At 36.7% G+C, this 18,131-nt stretch overlaps 1 protein-coding gene across 4 annotated transcripts in view; it reads right to left on the bottom strand.

Moving 5' to 3' along the window:
• PHYHIPL (phytanoyl-CoA 2-hydroxylase interacting protein like) overlaps positions 1-18,131 on the bottom strand; it is an 88,336-nt gene that overhangs the window by 1,157 nt on the left and 69,048 nt on the right. For all 4 annotated transcript variants that reach the window (XM_058696378.1, XM_058696381.1, XM_058696380.1 and 1 more), the window contains one exon: positions 14,876-14,993. In XM_058696378.1, coding sequence (XP_058552361.1) covers positions 14,876-14,993 — 118 coding nt within the window. The remainder of the gene's footprint in view (positions 1-14,875; positions 14,994-18,131) is intronic.

Genomic DNA, 18,131 nt, shown 5'->3' with positions numbered 1-18,131 from the left:
TTTACCATTCCCCCAGTTCTATCCTCCATCTTCTTGCCTTCCACTGTGAGCTGGGACTCTATCATCCAGTTCCTCCTTGTTCCTTGGTCCCTTCCATTTCAGTTCTGCCAGTGGGGGCACCAGCATATCTGGGAGAGGAGGGAGTAAAACCTTGAGTGTGTCGTCTTCTACTTTCTCCATTCTTCAGAACCTTGTGGTTCTGGTGTGGCTGGATTCACCTGTACCACATGTCTCTATTTCTCCTATCAGGTGTACTCTATTCCCCTTCTCAAGAATAGTAAAACTTTTCAATTCTTGATAGTTCTTGTTTGCTTTAGCATTCCTTATTGTTGCCTTCACCCTGCCTATACCTTTGTGAATGGCGCTTTTGTCAAATTTTCTCCAGAACTCCTACTAAATGTCCCTTCTCTTTTTTGTTGGGCCCTTAACCAGCAAGACTTGGGATGAAAATTACAACCTACTATGCAGGCATGAGAAGGTTCCCAGTCAGCATTCTTCTTCTTTTTTTTTTTTGTTCTTTTTGCTTTCTATTTTTTTTTTTAATGTAATTTGTTGTCCAGTTGGCTAACATACAGTGTATACAGTGTGCTCTTGGTTTTGGGGGCAGATTCCTATGATTCATCGCTTACATACAACACCCAGTGCTCATCCCAACAAGGGCCCTCCTCAATGCCCATCGCCCATTTTCCCCTCTCCTCCATCCCCCTCCCCATGAACCCTTAGTTTGTTCTCTGTATTTAAGAGTCTCTTATGGTTTGTCTCCCTCCCTCTCTGTTTGTAACTATTTTTCCCCTTCCCTTCCCCCATGGTCTTTAGTTAAGTTTCTCAAGTTCCACATATGAGTGAAAACATATGAATGATATCTGTCTTTCTCTGACTGACTTACTTCACTTTGAAAAATAGCCTCCAATTCCATCCATGTTGCTGCAAATGGCAAGATTTCATTCTTTCTCATTGCCAAGTAGTATTCCATTGTATATATAAACTACATCTTCTTTATCTATTCATCAGTTGATGGACATTTAGGTTCTGTCCATAATTTGGCTATTGTTGAAAGCACTGCTGTAAACATTGGGGTTACATGTGTCCCTATGAATCATCACTCCTGTATCCTTTGGATAAATTCCTAGTAGTGCTATTGCTGAGTTGTAGGGTAGCCTTTGGGTCAGTGAGGTGTGCTCAAGATCTCCCCTGACTATAGTACAGCAATGAGTCTCAAAGGCTGCTACCAAGGAAGCTTATTAAAAATGAGACTCAAAGTAAGACCAAGAAACTGTCTGTCACATATTAGAAGACACTAGAAAAATAAATGATGTACGATATTCCAACTGAACCCCATATTTTTATTCTTACTGTTCTTCCTTTCCTCCTGATGTTCCAAAAATTCCTTCTATTATCATTTTCTTCCTTTTTCAAAAACTTAAAAAAACTACAATGGTCCAAAATCTTTGGAGTGCAACAAGAAGTTCTAAGGAAAGTTTATAGCAATACACGCTTATCTTAAGAATCAAGAAAAAAATCTGACACAATCTTACTTTACAACCAAAATGAGCTAGAAAAAGGAGAACAAACAAAAATCAAACCCAGCAAATAGGATTACAGCAGAAATAAATGATATAGAAACTAAAAAAACAGGAGGACCTGGGAAAGATGGCAGCGTAGGAGGACTCTGGGCTCACCGCGTCCTGCTGATCACTTAGATTCCACCTATACCTGCCTAAATAACCCAGAAAACCGCCAGAAGACTAGCAGAACAGAGTCTCTGGAGCCAAGTGCAGACGAGAGGCCCACGGAAGAGGGTAGGAAGGGCAGAGAGGCGGTGTGCTACATGGACTGGCGAAGGGAGCCGGGGCGGAGCGGCAGCCTGCCGGCCAAGCAGAGACCCCGAGTCTGGCTTGCAAAAGCAGAGGGGCCGGAGGGAGTGTGTTCAGACAGCAAGCGGGACTTAACATCTGGAAGGTTATTAAGTTAACAGCTCTGCTCGGAGAGTGGGAAGGCTGGAGGACAACAGGAGGGAGAGTTGCTGAGCCCCAGGATGACAGAGCTCAGTTTGGCGGGGAACAAAGGCGCTGGCCAGTGCCATGCCCCTCGCCCATACCCCAGCCAAAATCCCAAAGGGAACCAGTTCCTGCCAGGGAACTTGCTTGTACCGTGCAAACACCCAACACTGTGCTTCTGCGGAGCCACACCTCCTGCAGCGGGTCTGACTCCCTCCCACTGCCACAGGGCCCCTCCTGAAGCGGATCACCTAAGAAGTGAGCTGAGCCTGCCCCTCCCATCCCCGTGCACCTTGCCTATCCACCTCAGCTAATATGCCACATCCCCAGCACCACAAGCCTGGCAGTGTGCAAGTAGCCCAGACGGGCCACGCCACACCACAGTGAATAGAGAGGGGAACAGAAGGTACACACCAGTCTGACTGTGGCCCCAACGGTGGGCTGAGGGCAGACATCAGGCCTGACTGCGGCCCCACCCACCAACGCGAGTTATTCAAGACAGAACAGGGGAAGTGCTCTGCAGTTCCGCACCACTCCAGGGGCTATCCAAAATGACCAACAGAAGAATTCCCCTCAAAAGAATTTCCAGGAAATAACAACAGCTAACGAACTGATCAAAAAGGATTTAAACAAAATAAACAGAAAGTGAATTTAGAATAATAGTCATAAAATTAATCGCTGGGCTTGAAAATAGTATAGAGGACAGCAGAGAATCTCTTGCTACAGAGATCAAGGGACTAAGGAATAGTCAGGAGGAGCTAAAAAATGCGATAAATGAGTTGCAAAATAAAATGGAAATGACCACGGCTCGGATTGAAGAGGCAGAGGAGAGAATAGGTGAACTAGAAGATAAAGTTATGGAGAAAGAGGAAGCTGAAAGAAAGAGAGATAAAAAAATCCAGGAGTATGAGGGGAAAATTAGAGAACTAAGTGATGCACTAAAGAGAAATAATATACACATAATTGGTATTCCAGAGGAGGAAGAGAGAGGGAAAGGTGCTGAAGGTGTACTTGAAGAAATCATAGCTGAGAACTTCCCTGAACTGGGGAAGGAAAAAGGCATTGAAATCCAACAGGCACAGAGAACTCCCTTCAGACGTAACTTGAATCCATCTTCTGCATGACATATCATAGTGAAACTGGCAAAATACAAGGATAAAGAGAAAATTCTGAAAGCAGCATGGGATAAACGTGCTCTAACATATAAAGGGAGACCTATAAGACTCGTGACCAATCTCTCTTCTGAAACTTGGCAGGCCAGAAAGGAATGGCAGGAGATCTTCAATGCGATGAACAGGAAAAATATGCAGCTGAGAATCCTTTATCCAGCAAGTCTGTCATTTAGAATAGAAGGAGAGATAAAGGTCTTCCCAAACAAGCAAAAACTGAAGGAATCCGTCACCACTAAACCAGCCCTACAAGAGATCCTAAGGGGGATCCTGTGAGACAAAGTACCAGGGACATCGCTACAAACATAAAACATACAGACATCACAATGACTCTAAACCCATATCTTTCTATAATAACACTGAATGTGAATGGATTAAATGCGCCAACCAAAAGACATAGGGTATCAGAATGGGTAAAAAAACAAGACTCATCTATTTGCTGTCTACAAGAGACTCATTTTAGATCTGAGGACACCTTTAGATTGAGAGTGAGGGGATGGAGAACTATTTATCATGCCACTGGAAGTCAAAAGAAAGCTGGAGTAGCCATACTTATATCAGACAAACTAGACTTTAAAGGCTGTAACAAGAGATGAAGAAGAGCATTATATAATAATTACAGGGTCTATCCATCTAACAATTATAAATGTCTATGCGCCGATTATGGGAGCCCCCAAATATATAAAACAATTACTCACAAACATAAGCAACCTTATTGATAAGAATGTGCTAATTGCAGGGACTTTAACACCCCACTTACAGAAATGGATAGATCATACAGACACACGGTCAATAAAGAAACAAGGGCACTGAATGATACATTGGATCACATGGACTTGACAGATATATTTAGAACTCTGCATCCCAAAGCAACACAATATACTTTCTTCTCGAGTGCACATGGAACATTCTCCAAGATAGATCACATACTGGGTCACAAAACAGCCCTTCATAAGTATACAAGAACTGAAATCATACCATGCACACTTTCAGACCACAATGCTATGAAGCTTGAAATCAACCACAGGAAAAAGTCTGGAAAACCTCCAAAAGCATGGAGGTTAAGAACACCCTACTAACGAATGAGTGGGTCAACCAGGCAATTAGAGAAGAAATTAACAAATATATGGAAACAAACGAAAATGAAAATACAACAATCCAAACGCTTTGGGATACAGCAAAGGCAGTCCTGAGAGGAAAATACATTGCAATCCAGGCCTATCTCAAACACAAGAAAAATCCCAAATACAAAATCTAACAGCACACCTAAAGGAAATAGAAGCAGAACAGCAAAGACAGTTTAAACCCAGCAGAAGAAGAGAAATCATAAAGATCAGAGCAGAAATAAACAATATAGAATCTAAAAAAACTGTAGAGCAGATCAACGAAACCAAGAGTTGGTTTTTTGAAAAAATAAACAAAATTGATAAACCTCTAGCCAGGCTTCTCAAAAAGAAAAGGGAGATGACCCAAATAGATAAAATCATGAATGAAAATGGAATTATTACAACCAATCCCTCAGAGATACAAACAGTTATCAGGGAATACTATGAAAAACTGTATGCCAACAAACTGGACAACCTGGAAGAAATGGAAAACTTCCTAAGCACCCACACACTTCCTAAATCAGGAAGAAGTAGAAAGCTTGAACAGACCCATAACCAGCAAAGAAATTGAATCGGTTATCAAAAATCTCCCAACAAATAAGAGTCCAGGACCAGATGGCTTCACAGGGGAGTTCTACCAGACGTTTAAAGCAGAGATAATACCTATCCTTCTCAAGCTATTCCAAAAAATAAAAAGGGAAGGAAAACTTCCAGACTCATTCTATGAAGCCAGTATTACTTTGATTCCTAAACCAGACAGAGACCCAGTAGAAAAAGAGAACTACAGGCCAATATCCCCGACGAATATGGATGTAAAAATTCTCAATAAGATACTAGCAAATCGAATTCAACAGCATATAAAAAGAATTATTCACCATGATCAAATGGGCTTCCTTCCTGGGATGCAGGGCTGGTTCAACATTCGCAAATCAATCAACGTGATAGATCACATTAATAAAAGAAAAGATAAGAAACATATGATCCTGTCAATCGATTCAGAGAAGGGATTTGACAAAAGTCAGCACCTTTATGAATAAAAACCCTCGAGAAAGTCTGGATAAAAGGAACATACTTAAACATCATAAAAGCCGTTTTTGAAAAGCCCACAGCTAATAAATATCATCCTCAATGGGGAAAAACTGAGAGCTTTTTCCCTGAGATCAGGAACACGACAGGGATGCCCACTCTCACTGCTATTGTTTAACATAATGTTGGAAGTGCTAGCATCAGCAATCACACAACAAAAGGAAATCAAAGGCATCCAAATTGGCAAAGATGAAGTCAAGCTTTCACTTTTTGCAGATGACATGATATTATACATGGAAAATCCGATAGACTCCACCAAAAGTCTGCTAGAACTGATACATGAATTCAGCAAAGTTGCAGGATACAAAACCAATGTACAGAAATCAGTTGCATTCTTATACACTAACAATGAAGCAACAGAAAGACAAATTAAGAAAATGATCCCATTCACAATTGCACCAAGAAGCATAAAATACCTAGGAATAAATCTAACCAAAGATGTAAAAGATCTGTATGCTGAAAACTATAGAAAGCTCATGAAGGTAACTGAAGAAGATATGAAGAAATGGAAAAACATTCCATGCTCATGGATTGGAAGAATAAATATTGTCAAAATGTCCATACTACCCAAAGCTATCTACACATTCAATGCAATCCTAATCAAAATTGCACCAGCATTCTTCTTGAAACTGGAACAAGCAATTCTAAAATTCATGTGGAACCACAAAAGGCCCCAAATAGCCAAGGTAATTTTGAAGAAGAAGACCAAAGCAGGAGGCATCACAATCCCAGACTTTAGCCTCTACTACAAAGCTGTCATCATCAAGACAGCATGGTATTGGCACAAAAACAGACACAGACCAATGGAATAGAATAGAAACCCCAGAACTAGACCCACAAACGTATGGCCAACTCATCTTTGACAAAGCAGGAAAGAACACCCAATAGAAAAAGACAATCTCTTTAACAAATGGTGCTGAGAGAACTGGACAGCAACATGCAGAAGGTTGCAACTAGACCACTTTCTCACACCATTCACAAAAATAAACTCAAAATGGATAAAGGACCTGAATGTGAGACAGGAAACCAACAAAACACTAGAGGAGAAAGCAGGAAAAGACCTCTCTGACCTCAGTCGTAGCAATTTCTTACTTGACACATCCCCAAAGGCAAGGAATTAAAAGCAAAAATGAACTACTGAGACCTTATGAAGATAAAAAGCTTCTGCACAGCAAACAACCAACAAAACTAAAAGGCAACCAACGGAATGGGAAAAGACATTTGCAAATGACATATCGGACAAAGGGCTAGTATCCAAAATCTATAAAGAGCTCACCAAACTTCACACCCGAAAAACAAATAACCCAGTGAAGAAATGGGCAGAAAACATGAATAGACACTTGTCTAAAGAAGACATCCGGATGGCCAACAGGCACATGAAAAGATGCTCAATGTCGTTCCTCATCAGGGAATTACAAATCAAAACCACACTCAGATATCACCTCATGCCAGTCAGAGTGGCCAAAATGAACAAATCAGGAGAGTATAGATGCTGGCGAGGATGTGGAGAAATGGGAATCCTCTTGCACTGTTGGTGGGAATGCAAACTGGTGCAGCCACTCTGGAAAACAGTGTGGATGTTCCTCAAAAAATTAAAAATAGACCTACCCTATGAACTAGCAATAGCACTGCTAGGAATTTACCCAAGGCACACAGGAGAGCTGATGCATAGGGGCACTTGTACCCCAATGTTTATAGCAGCACTCTCAACAATAGCCAAATTATGGAAAGAGCCTAAATGTCCATCAACTGATGAATGGATAAAGAAACTGTGGTTTATATACACAATGGAGTACTATGTGGCAATGAGAAAAAATGAAATATGGCCTTTTGTAGCAGCGTGGATGGAACTGGAGAGTGTGATGCTAAGTGAAATAAGCCATACAGAGAAAGACAGATACCACATGTTTTCACTGTTATATGGATCCTGAGACACTTAACAGAAACCCATGGGTGACGGGAAGGAAAAAAAAAAAGAGGTTAAAGTGGGAGAGAGCGAAAGCATAAAAAACTCTTAAAAAGTGAGAACAAACTGAGGGTTGATGGGGGGTGGGAGGGTTGGGAGGGTGCGTGATGGGTATTGAGGAGGACACCTTTTGAGATGAGCACTGGGTGTTGTATGGAAACCAATTTGACAATAAATTTCATATATTGAAAAAAAAAGAAACTAAAAAAACACAATAGAACATATCAACGAAAGCAGAAGGTGGTTCTTTGAGAGGATTAACAAAATTGATAAACCTCTAGCAATACTCTTTAAAAAAAGAGAGGATCCAAACACACAAAATTATTAATGAAAGAGGAGAAATAACAACCAACACCACAGAAATACAAACAACTGCAAAAGATCTTATATGCCAACAAACTGGACAACTTACAAGAAATGGATAAATTCCTAGAAACATATAACCTACAAAAGCTAAAGCAAGAAGAAATAGAAAATTTGAACAGACCTATTACCAACAATGAAGTCAAAATGATAATCAAAAAAACTTTCAAAAAACAAATGTCCAGGACCAGACAACTTCAGAGACAAGTTCTACCAAACATTTGAAGAAGAGTTAATACCCATTCTTCTCAAACTACTCCAAAAAATACAAGAGGAATGAAAACTTGCAAATTCATTCTACAAGGCTAGTATCACCCTGATACCAAAATCAGATAAAGACATCACAAAAAAAGAAAACTACAGGGCAACATCTCTATGGAATATAGAGACAAAAATCCTCAACAAAATATCAGCAAATCAAATCCAACAATAGATTTAAAAAGTTCATGCCACAGTCAGGTTGGATTTATTCCCAGGATACAAGGGTTTAATATTCATGCAAAAATCAACATGATATGTCACATCAATAAGAGAAAAGATAAGAACCATCTGATCATTTCAATAGATGCAGAAAAAGCATTTGACAATAACAACATCCTTTAATGATAAAAACCCTCAACAAAGTGGGTTTAGAGAGAACACACTGCCACATAATAAATGAAAAGCCCACATTTATATAAAAAACCCACAGAGAATATCAAACCCAAGTTTTCCCCCTAAGGTCCGGAATAAGACAAGGATGTCCATTCTCACCACTTTTATTCAACATAGAACTGGAAGTCAGTCTTAGCTACAGCAATCAAACAACATAATATCCAAATTGGTAAGGAAGAAGTAAACTCTTACTATATGCAGATTAGATGATACTATATATGGAAACCCTAAATGAGGCACCTGGATGGATCAGTCGGTTAAGTGTCCAACTCCTGGTTTCGGCTCAGGTCATGATCTCACGGTTCATGGGTTTGAGCCCCACATCAGGCTCTGCACTGTCAGTGTCTGCACTGGCAGTGCACTGACAGTGTAGAGTCTACTTGGGATTTTCTCTCTCTCGCCCTCTCTCTCTGCTCTTCCTGTGTGCTCTCTCTCTCTCTCAAAAAATAAATAAATAAACAAAAAAAAAATCCTAAAAACTCCACCAAAAACCTACTAGAACTGATACATGAATTCAGTAAAGTCACAGGATACAAAATCAACGTACAGAAATCCATTGCATTTCTACACACTAATAATGAAACAGAAGAAGGAGAAATTAAGAAAACAATCCCATATACAATTTCACCAAAAGCAATAAAATATCTAGGAATAAACTTAGCCAAAGATGTGAAAGACTTGTACTTTAAAAACTATAAAACAATGATGAAAAAAATTCAAGATGACACAAAGAAATGGAAAGACATTCCATGCTTATGGGTTAGAAGAACAATTGTTGAAATGTCTATACTACCCAAAGCAATCCACAAATTTAATGCAATCCCTATCAAAATACCAACAGCACTTTTTGTAAAACTAGAACAAACAATTCTAAAATTTGTATAGAACTACAAAAGACCTCAAATAGCCAAAGGAGTCTTGGAAAACAAAGCTGGAGCTATCATAATTCCAGATTTAAAGTTGTATTAGAAAGTAGTAATAATGAAAACATTTTGGTACTGGAACAAAAAGAGATGCATAGATCAATGGAACAGAATAGAAACCCCAGAAGTAAACCCACAAGTACATAGATTAATCTTATCTTTGACAAAAGAGGGAACACTATCCAATGGGGAAAAGTCTCTACAACAAATGGTGCTGGGAAACTACATGCAAAACAATAAAACTGGACCACTTTATAACACTATACACAAAAATAAACTCAAAATAAAGACCTAACTGTGAGACCACAAATCATGAAAATTCTAAAAGAGAGCACAGGCAGTAATTTCTCTGACATTGGCCATAGAAACATTTTTCTAGATATGTCTCCTGAGGCAGAGGAAATAAAAGCAAAAATAAACTATTGGGACTACATAAAAATAAAAAGCTTCTGAACAGTGAAGGAAACAATCAACAAAATGAAAAGACAACCTATGGAATTGGAGAAGATATTTGCAAGTGACATATCCAATAAAGGGTTAGTATCCAAATATATAAAGAACTTATACAACTCAACACCAAAAACCCAAACAATCCAGTTAAAAATAGGCAAAAGAACAGACATTTCTCTAAAGAAGGCATCCAGTTGGCCAACAGACACATGAAAACACGTTCAACATCACTCATCATCAGGAAAATGCAAATCAAAACTACAATAAGATATTACTTCACACCTGTCAGAATGGCTAAAATCAGTAACATAAGAAACAAATGTCGGCAAGGATATGGAGAAAAAGGAACCCTCTTACACTATTGGTGGGAATGCAAATTAGTATAGCCAATGTAGAAAACAGTATGGAGATTCCTCAAAAAGTTAAAAATAGAACTACCTTATGATTCCAGAATTTCACTACTGGGTATTTACCCAAATACAAAAATCCTAATTCAAAGGGATACAAGCACCCCTATGTTTACTGCAGCATTATTTATAATAGCCAAGTATGGAAGCAGCTTCAAGTGTCTGTTGACTGATGAATGGATCAAAAAGATGTGGTATGGTGTATGCAATGAAATATTACTTAGCAAAAAAAGGATGAAATCTTTCTATGTGCAACATGAGTAAAACTAGAGAGTATAAATATAAAGCTAAATGATATAAGTCAATCAGAGAAAGACAAATAACATACGATTTCATACATGTGATAGTTAAGAAACAAAACAAACGAGCAAAGTACAAAAGAGAGAGACAAACCAAGAAACAGACTCGTAACTATAGAGAACAACTGATGGTTACCAGAGGCCAGGTCGGTGGGAGGATGGGAGATATAGGGGATGGGATTAAAGAGTATACTTATCATGATGAATAAAAAAATAAAATAAAAAATAAAATAAAATAAAATAAATATATAAATTAATAAAATAAAATAAAACTAAAAACAAAATAAAATACTAAACTTCTTTTAGTCATTCTTTTAAGGGTAGATATGCTGGTGACAAATTCCCCTTAATTTTCCTTCATCTGAGAATGTCTTGATTCCCCTTTATTCTTGAATGGTATTTTCTCTAAATATAGGGTTCTGGGTTGACAGTCCTCTTTCAGAACTTAGAGATATTGTGTCACTTCTTTCTGGTCTACATGGTTTCCAATGATGATGTTATTCAAATTGTTTTTCCTCTATAGATGAGGTATCTTTTTTGTCTCTGGTCAACTTAGAGGATTTGTTTTATCTTCAATTTTCAAGAGTTTATAAAGTGTCTTGGAACAGATTTATTTTGGTTTATCCTATTTGGGATTTACTTAGCTTTTTTAATCTTTAGGTTTCTGTCCTTTGCCAAATTTGGAAACATATCGACTATTTTTTTCTCTGCGTATTTTCTTAGCTCCACCCTCTTCCTTCTTTCTTTTCGACTCTAATGACATCAGTATTAGATATTAGATACTATAGTCCTACATGTCTGTGAAGCTATGCTCTTTTTTTTTTTCAATCAATTTTCTCTTAATTCAGTTTGGATAATTTCTATTGTTCTATCTTCAAGCTTATGGATTCTTTCCTTTGTCCTCTTCATTTTGTTATGGAGTCTCTCCACTAAGTTTTTACTTACAGGTTTTTTTTTTTTTCAGTTCTACAATATCCATTTAGTTCTTTATATCTTCTAGTTCTTTGTTGTTTCTATTTGTTTTAAGTACATTTGCCATTCCTTATTGAAAATTTTTTATGTTGGCTTTTTGAAAATCCTTGTCAGATAATGCTAAAATCTGTGTTATCTTGTCATTGATGTCTGTTGATCAGCTTTTCTCATTCAAGTTAAGATTTTCCTGATTCTTGGGACCATCAGTGGATTTCAATTTTATCTTGGACTTCGGGAGGATTAGGTTATAACGCTGGGTCTTATTTAAATCTAGTTATTTCAGCAGGCCTCTTTTGGCTATGTATCAGAAGAAGAAGTGGACGAGTGTCACTTCATTGCTGTTAGGAGAGAAACGTCTAGGATTCCCAGTCAACCTCAATGATACACAGAAGGAGATGACTACTGGGCAGACTAAGAGTAGAGGCTTTCATGAGGCTTCTGCTAATACAATCCACCTGGGAGAGGGAGAAGTTGTCTCAGTACTGCTCTGTACATGGCCTTCACTGATATGCAGAGGCAAACCTTATTCCTGGGCTGCAGTGAAAAGTCCTGGTTTCTGGTAGGACTTCTGTGATACCACCCTAGTAGGGAGGGTGAGAGGTACCACATTGCCACTGGTCAGGGGGGGCGGGGTATAAGTCCCAGTTTCCCATTCAACTTTCTCTGACATCACTCCAGTAGGGGATGGAAGAGGAGGGAGGGTGTTTCCTTACAGGTGGGAGAAGGTGGAAGTATCACTACTTGGCTTTGGCTGGTGAGAATGGAAAAACAGTTATCCCCCATGGTGTTTGACTGAAGTAGGGCAATTACTGTCTAAAAGCTTTGTGTATTCAAGTCTATTTCTTTCCTAGTCATTTGGGTTAATAAAGGAGACTTCCTGAATTTTGTTTGATAGTTTTTGTTTTTATTTTTTTTTGTTTTGTTTTTTGGTTTATGCCCATCAGCATTTTGGGGTTTCTGGCTTCTTTAGCACTCGGTCTGGAATATAAGAGCTAAAAAGAAAACTAAGGGAACTCATCACTGTGTTGTCCCTTGAGTCCCTTGGTCCCTAACTGGTTTATCTTCTCTCCACTTTTCAGTCTTCTTCCACCTTTCAGATTCTTATGTTTCTTTTACATACAAAGTCCAGAGTTTTTAGTCATACTTAGCAGGAAAAATAGGGAGAAGGGTGTCCACTCCATCTTGTCCTGGCTCAAAATTCTTACCCTTGTTACATTCTCACTAACAGAAACTAAATATCAATATGATATGTGTCCAACATGAATCTATAAACTCAATTAATGAAAAAAATAGCATCAGAAATATAGAGTTAAGAACTTTTGAAATGTATTAGTGTATTAGTGACAGGCATCAATTTTGGGCATATAAAATCTAGCACCTAAAAGCACCGGGAATCCCTACATCTATCTACATATGAGGCTACCTAATGAACTTGAAAGAGTAAGAGGGAAAGTGGTATTTTGATCTGAGGTAAGGGAAAGCAAGATTCACTTAGGAATTTACTTCTAGAGAAAGAGATCAAAATGAGCTCAATCCATATGAGTCAGAATTTACTTAATGCTTTTTCATCATTTATAATGACTTGGAAATCATTTAGTCAGATAAGTAAATGGTTCATTTCTATTCAAGCACTGTGATTAACAAGATGACATTTTAAATGATTTGTGATAAAGGAAATGGGTCTTGATTAGAGTTCATTACCTAAAAAGAAAATCAAGGTTCATTGAAGCTAATGTCTACTATTTTTTCAATAAAGTGTTTTAAGAAAGCAATGTTGAACAACTGTACCCAATGCCTTGGGAAGTATATTTATTTATATATACTGCATCAGGATATAATTTACATGGATTTTAAAACTGTCATGGAAACTCCAAAAAGGGAAAATTCCTTGTTAGTAAATAAATCTTTTGTACCAGTAGGTTGGAATCGATTATACAACATATACAATGACTTTTTCCAGGTTGTCTTTATCATTTTTTTTTCCTTTTTGGAAGAATTTTTGCAAACAGGTGGTGTAAATTTTAGTATCTAAGGACCTGAAAACAGGCTAGTTTTCACCCAAAGGGCAGAGAAAATCAAGGAAATACTGACCTCCAGTGGCCACCTACAATAGACATTGGCAATATTCTAAGAATTTAAACAGTACCAAAGATATATTATATTGATGTATTTCTTATTAGAGAAAATAGCAATAGTAGATCATTTTTGTTTTCAGATTTTATGCTTAAAGAAAACCTTTCTTGTTGAATACATATGGTCATTCCCATTCACAATTGACAGGTACAATAATTTGTGTTATATTTGTGTTTGTACTCTCTAAATTAGGTAAATGGCATCCACTATGAATTATATACACTCAAGGGTAAATAATTTACCAGCTAAAAGAATTATGGACTAAACTCTGTTTATAAGATATTCAAGTATTAGGCAGGAATGGTTTTCAGCATCAAAAAAACCATGATACTCCAAAGTATTTCATTTGATGAAATCAGATGCCTAAATTTACCTCTCTCTCTGATTCCCTTTGAATTTTTCCACAGCTTGGAGCAGATTTAAATCTAAAATCATGATTTTGATTTAAGAAAACTATAAAAGTATGAGCTAATAAATAACAACAAAACTTCCTAACTTTTTTTCATATACAATCCCTAACAACTTAAAGTTTAAAGTGAGACCAAGGCTTTTAAAATGATACATTATAGAGATTATTATGTAAAAGGTTTAGAACCTACATAGCATTTATCATTTTAAAAGTCTTAGTCTTATTTTAAAACCTACATCTCTCTATTTAGTGTCCTGAAAATTTCTTCTACAAATACAAAAGGATTGTTAAGTATTAAAACTCCCTCTAGTATGGATTTCTTTTGAATTTCCAGAAACCGCTTCCCAAGGTAAATATAGGCTATCTTCAAAATACTACTTGAACACCAGACTTCAAAAGTAAACACAGCAGACTGTCCTCATGAATAATTAATTCAAGATAATGGCTGAGAGATCTCCACTTAGAAGCCTGAAAATCCCACGAGATTCACCATATTTAATGAATGTTACCTTTCAGCCCTTCATTTCCAATATCCTAAAGCTATCTACAAGAAGAGAATATTTAGGTGAGTTGATATATATTTAGAGGAGTTTGTACATGAAAGGTCAACAGTCTAAGCCCTTGAGCTTTAAGACCTTCTACTTAAATTGACAAGAATTGATATTACAAATGATTACAGAAATGAATGTAAGTACAGTGAAAAAAATCCCACAATCTGAACTTTTCTACTCAATTATTCTGGAAAATAAAAGAGTATAATTAATCATTTTGAAAGGAAACTAAAATTAGTATTTCACAGAACTAGACTCAAGGGAAACCTGAGCCTAGAACTTGGAATGGCACTTAGTCAAGAAAATCACTATATATGTATATATATATGTGTGTGTGTGTGTATATATATATATATATATATATATATATATATATATTTCTATTCTTACCGAATATAGTCAAAATATTCTTTGTGTTGGTTACGATAAAAAACAGAAAATTTAAGCATCCGTCCTGCAATCACTTCAGCCTTCTCCAACAGCTGTGTTAGATGAACTTTTGAATAGTCTGAAAATAACAACAAAAAATTCTCTTACTAAAAATATATTACCAAAGGTGTCAACTACATGTTTAATAAATTGGAGATTATTAAAATCAACTTTAGGAAATTTATCTTAAATAGGAAATTGCACTGAAAAAAAAAACATTCATTGTCTTTCTGTGGGACATTTTTCTTTCTACAAAAATGTATTTGTTTTACTTTGTTTTCTGGATACCCATGCATTTGTTTAACTCTCTGAAATTAAAGATCCTGAAGCAAAAACATTAAGTAAGGAATGCAGACTCTGCACAACCCAAGTAATGTCAATTGGCACCATACTAGGTACTAAATTTTCTTTAATCAACTGAAAAGTCAAATATAAGAAGTTTCTCACCTGCAATAAGTAGCAAATAAATTTAAAGGAGTAGCAATAATAATGTTCATTTAATTTACTCTTTAAATCTATGAGGTTAGCAAGGTAGATTATATATGACCATTTATTGACTGCAGAAATTGAGGCTTATCACAGTTTGATTCACCAAATGTTCATATATTAATTTAGACTAGTCTTCTGGCTTCTAGTTGGTGGTTTGCAGGTACACAGGACTCTTGAAAATCTAAAGCTTCTCTCCAAGTAATTTGATCTTTTCATCAACTTTTTGTTTTGAAAATTGGGGACTGTTATCAAACTCCTCTACCAGAATCTAAGCAAAAATTTTGTCTATAACGATTATAAGACTTTCCAAATGAAAGCAACCTAGTTGAACTGTTCATGGCAGCACAGTTTGTTTACTGACTGCTTTACTGGCTGACAAACATTTTAGATTAGAACATATGACGTAGAAGGCACCATGCAAATTAAATGATCAGGTTACAAGGTCAAAAGGAATATTCTTCCTCTCAAAGAACTCTGTCTAAATTCACACATAAATATATAAACAAGTGTGACTTATTATGAGGTAAGCACAAGGTTTTATCTCTGACATAGACTAGACTAGAAGTAGATTAGTTGGTAGCATTCTATTTTGTTTTACTTCAATATTTTGCACTATGCTTAGCACACAGTATGTACTCAATAAATGCTGAATGGATTAGCTATCCAGATTAAAAGACAATTTATACAAAAAGCTTCCTCAAAATTTACAGAGTCAAGGTTATTGATAAAGTTTAGGTAAAAGTCTCTGAATTATTTTGATAAAACTGAAACAATGAGCTTTAAACAGCTTAAGTTCCCTTTAAATTTTACTCATAGAAATTAAAAATGCAAAATAATTTGTAGAAAACTATCGTGGCACATTTAAAAGCTGGCATTTTATTATTCACCCATAACCTCCTTAGAAGAGTTATGAGATGTAGTTAAGTAAAAGAGCAACAGGGAGACCACTCTAAATGAAAGTAAGAAGACATAGGTTTTCCTTAATACACATAGAAATAAAACATATACTCATAATGTTAAGTAGATTATAAAAGGGTGAATTATGATAGAGTGAATGTGTATGCATAGACAGATAGGTACTTCTGAACTGGAAATGCCAAAAGTCTTCCTTAAGCTAAAGAAGAAACATTTCACACTTTTCCCTAATGTCAAATGGGGATTTTAGCAGGTACATTATAGCTCTTTTTATTGGACAAATACTATAATTTTGTTTACTGCAGTCCTATGGAAAATAACATGTATTAAAACAATGTCAAAAAAGACTGTGTCTCTTACTTATGGGTCTCACTTAGATTAAATTTCCCTGGTAGGAGACAATGAAAGTAAGGGGAAAGAAATGCAGTAAAAAGAGTAAACATGAGGTAGACTCCAAAGAGAAATTTTAATTCAGGAATAAAACTGAGGGGATATATTAATTCCAATATAACACATCAAATATATATAAAAGTTATGTCAATGAGAATTCTTTACTATTAATGTTACTCACTATTAATGCAATATAAAAATCAACTGTTCCATTACTGATAACTTAACTATAATTAATAGCATATTTCATCTATTCCAGAATGTATTTCTTAAGTTTTTGAGAGCCATTTGTATTAAGTTTTATTTGTTTATTTATTTTTATATTTTGAGAGAGAGTGCACATGCATGCATGCAAGCAGGGAAGGGCAGTGGGAAAGAGGGAGAGAATCTTAAGCAGGCTGAATATCATGGTCATAAGATCATGACCTGAGCTGAAATCAAGAGTTGGATGCTTAACCAACTGAACCAGCCAGGTGCCTCTGAAAATGTACTTTCTTCACATTTAGCTTCTCTGACATGAGTCTTACAATAGCTGTGACATGAAAACACTGTCTCATAGTTTAATTGATAGTATTTTTCCTTAGTGATATATAAAATGGTATAATTAGTATCTTTGATAAGAAATACGGTACCAGAGAGATATTATTTTCCTTGCTCTCAAAGACTGAAATCCTTAGCAATCAAGGATGTTATAATCCTTAGCAACTTCCTAATAAAAAGGTTGAAGATAAAATCAAAATCACACAGAATTAAAATTTTATCCATTTAACATACCCATAGGAAACGTTTTACACTGAGTTTAAGAAAAACACAAGATAGTGAGAGTATGTACTGAGTATGTATGCACGTACTGTAGCTAAGTATGTACTGAGTGAGGCTACAGGGGGAAAATAATGCATGTGTGAGGCTATGGTGGGGGGAAGCTGATTTATCTGAAGGATGCCTCAACTGTGGAAAATTTCTAAGCAACCTACAATAGTTGAGGCAAATTTTTAAGACTTCTTTCTTCAAGCTCCTTTATGTTGATAAAACATTTAGCCTCGGGGCGCCTGGGTGGCGCAGTCGGTTAAGCGTCCGACTTCAGCCAGGTCACGATCTCGCGCTCCGTGAGTTCGAGCCCCGCGTCGGGCTCTGGGCTGATGGCTCGGAGCCTGGAGCCTGTTTCCGATTCTGTGTCTCCCTCTCTCTCTGCCCCTCCCCCGTTCATGCTCTGTCTCTCTCTGTCCCAAAAATAAATAAAAAACGTTGAAGAAAAAAAAAAAACATTTAGCCTCTCTCTACAAATTTTCAGAGGAAACAATCACCTGTACAAAGAGGAAACAAAGCCCCATTCTAAGAAACAAGGAGAGGATGACAGATGTATTCAGGTAGAGATATTTTTGTACCACTTCAACACCTATTTAAGTGTGCACTAAATATTTGT

Source organism: Neofelis nebulosa, chromosome 13 (genome assembly GCF_028018385.1).
Source record: "Neofelis nebulosa isolate mNeoNeb1 chromosome 13, mNeoNeb1.pri, whole genome shotgun sequence".
Classification (NCBI taxonomy): Eukaryota; Metazoa; Chordata; class Mammalia; order Carnivora; family Felidae; genus Neofelis; species Neofelis nebulosa.
The sequence above is the reverse complement of the archived record's forward strand: the minus strand, read 5'-3'. Positions and strand labels throughout refer to the sequence as shown.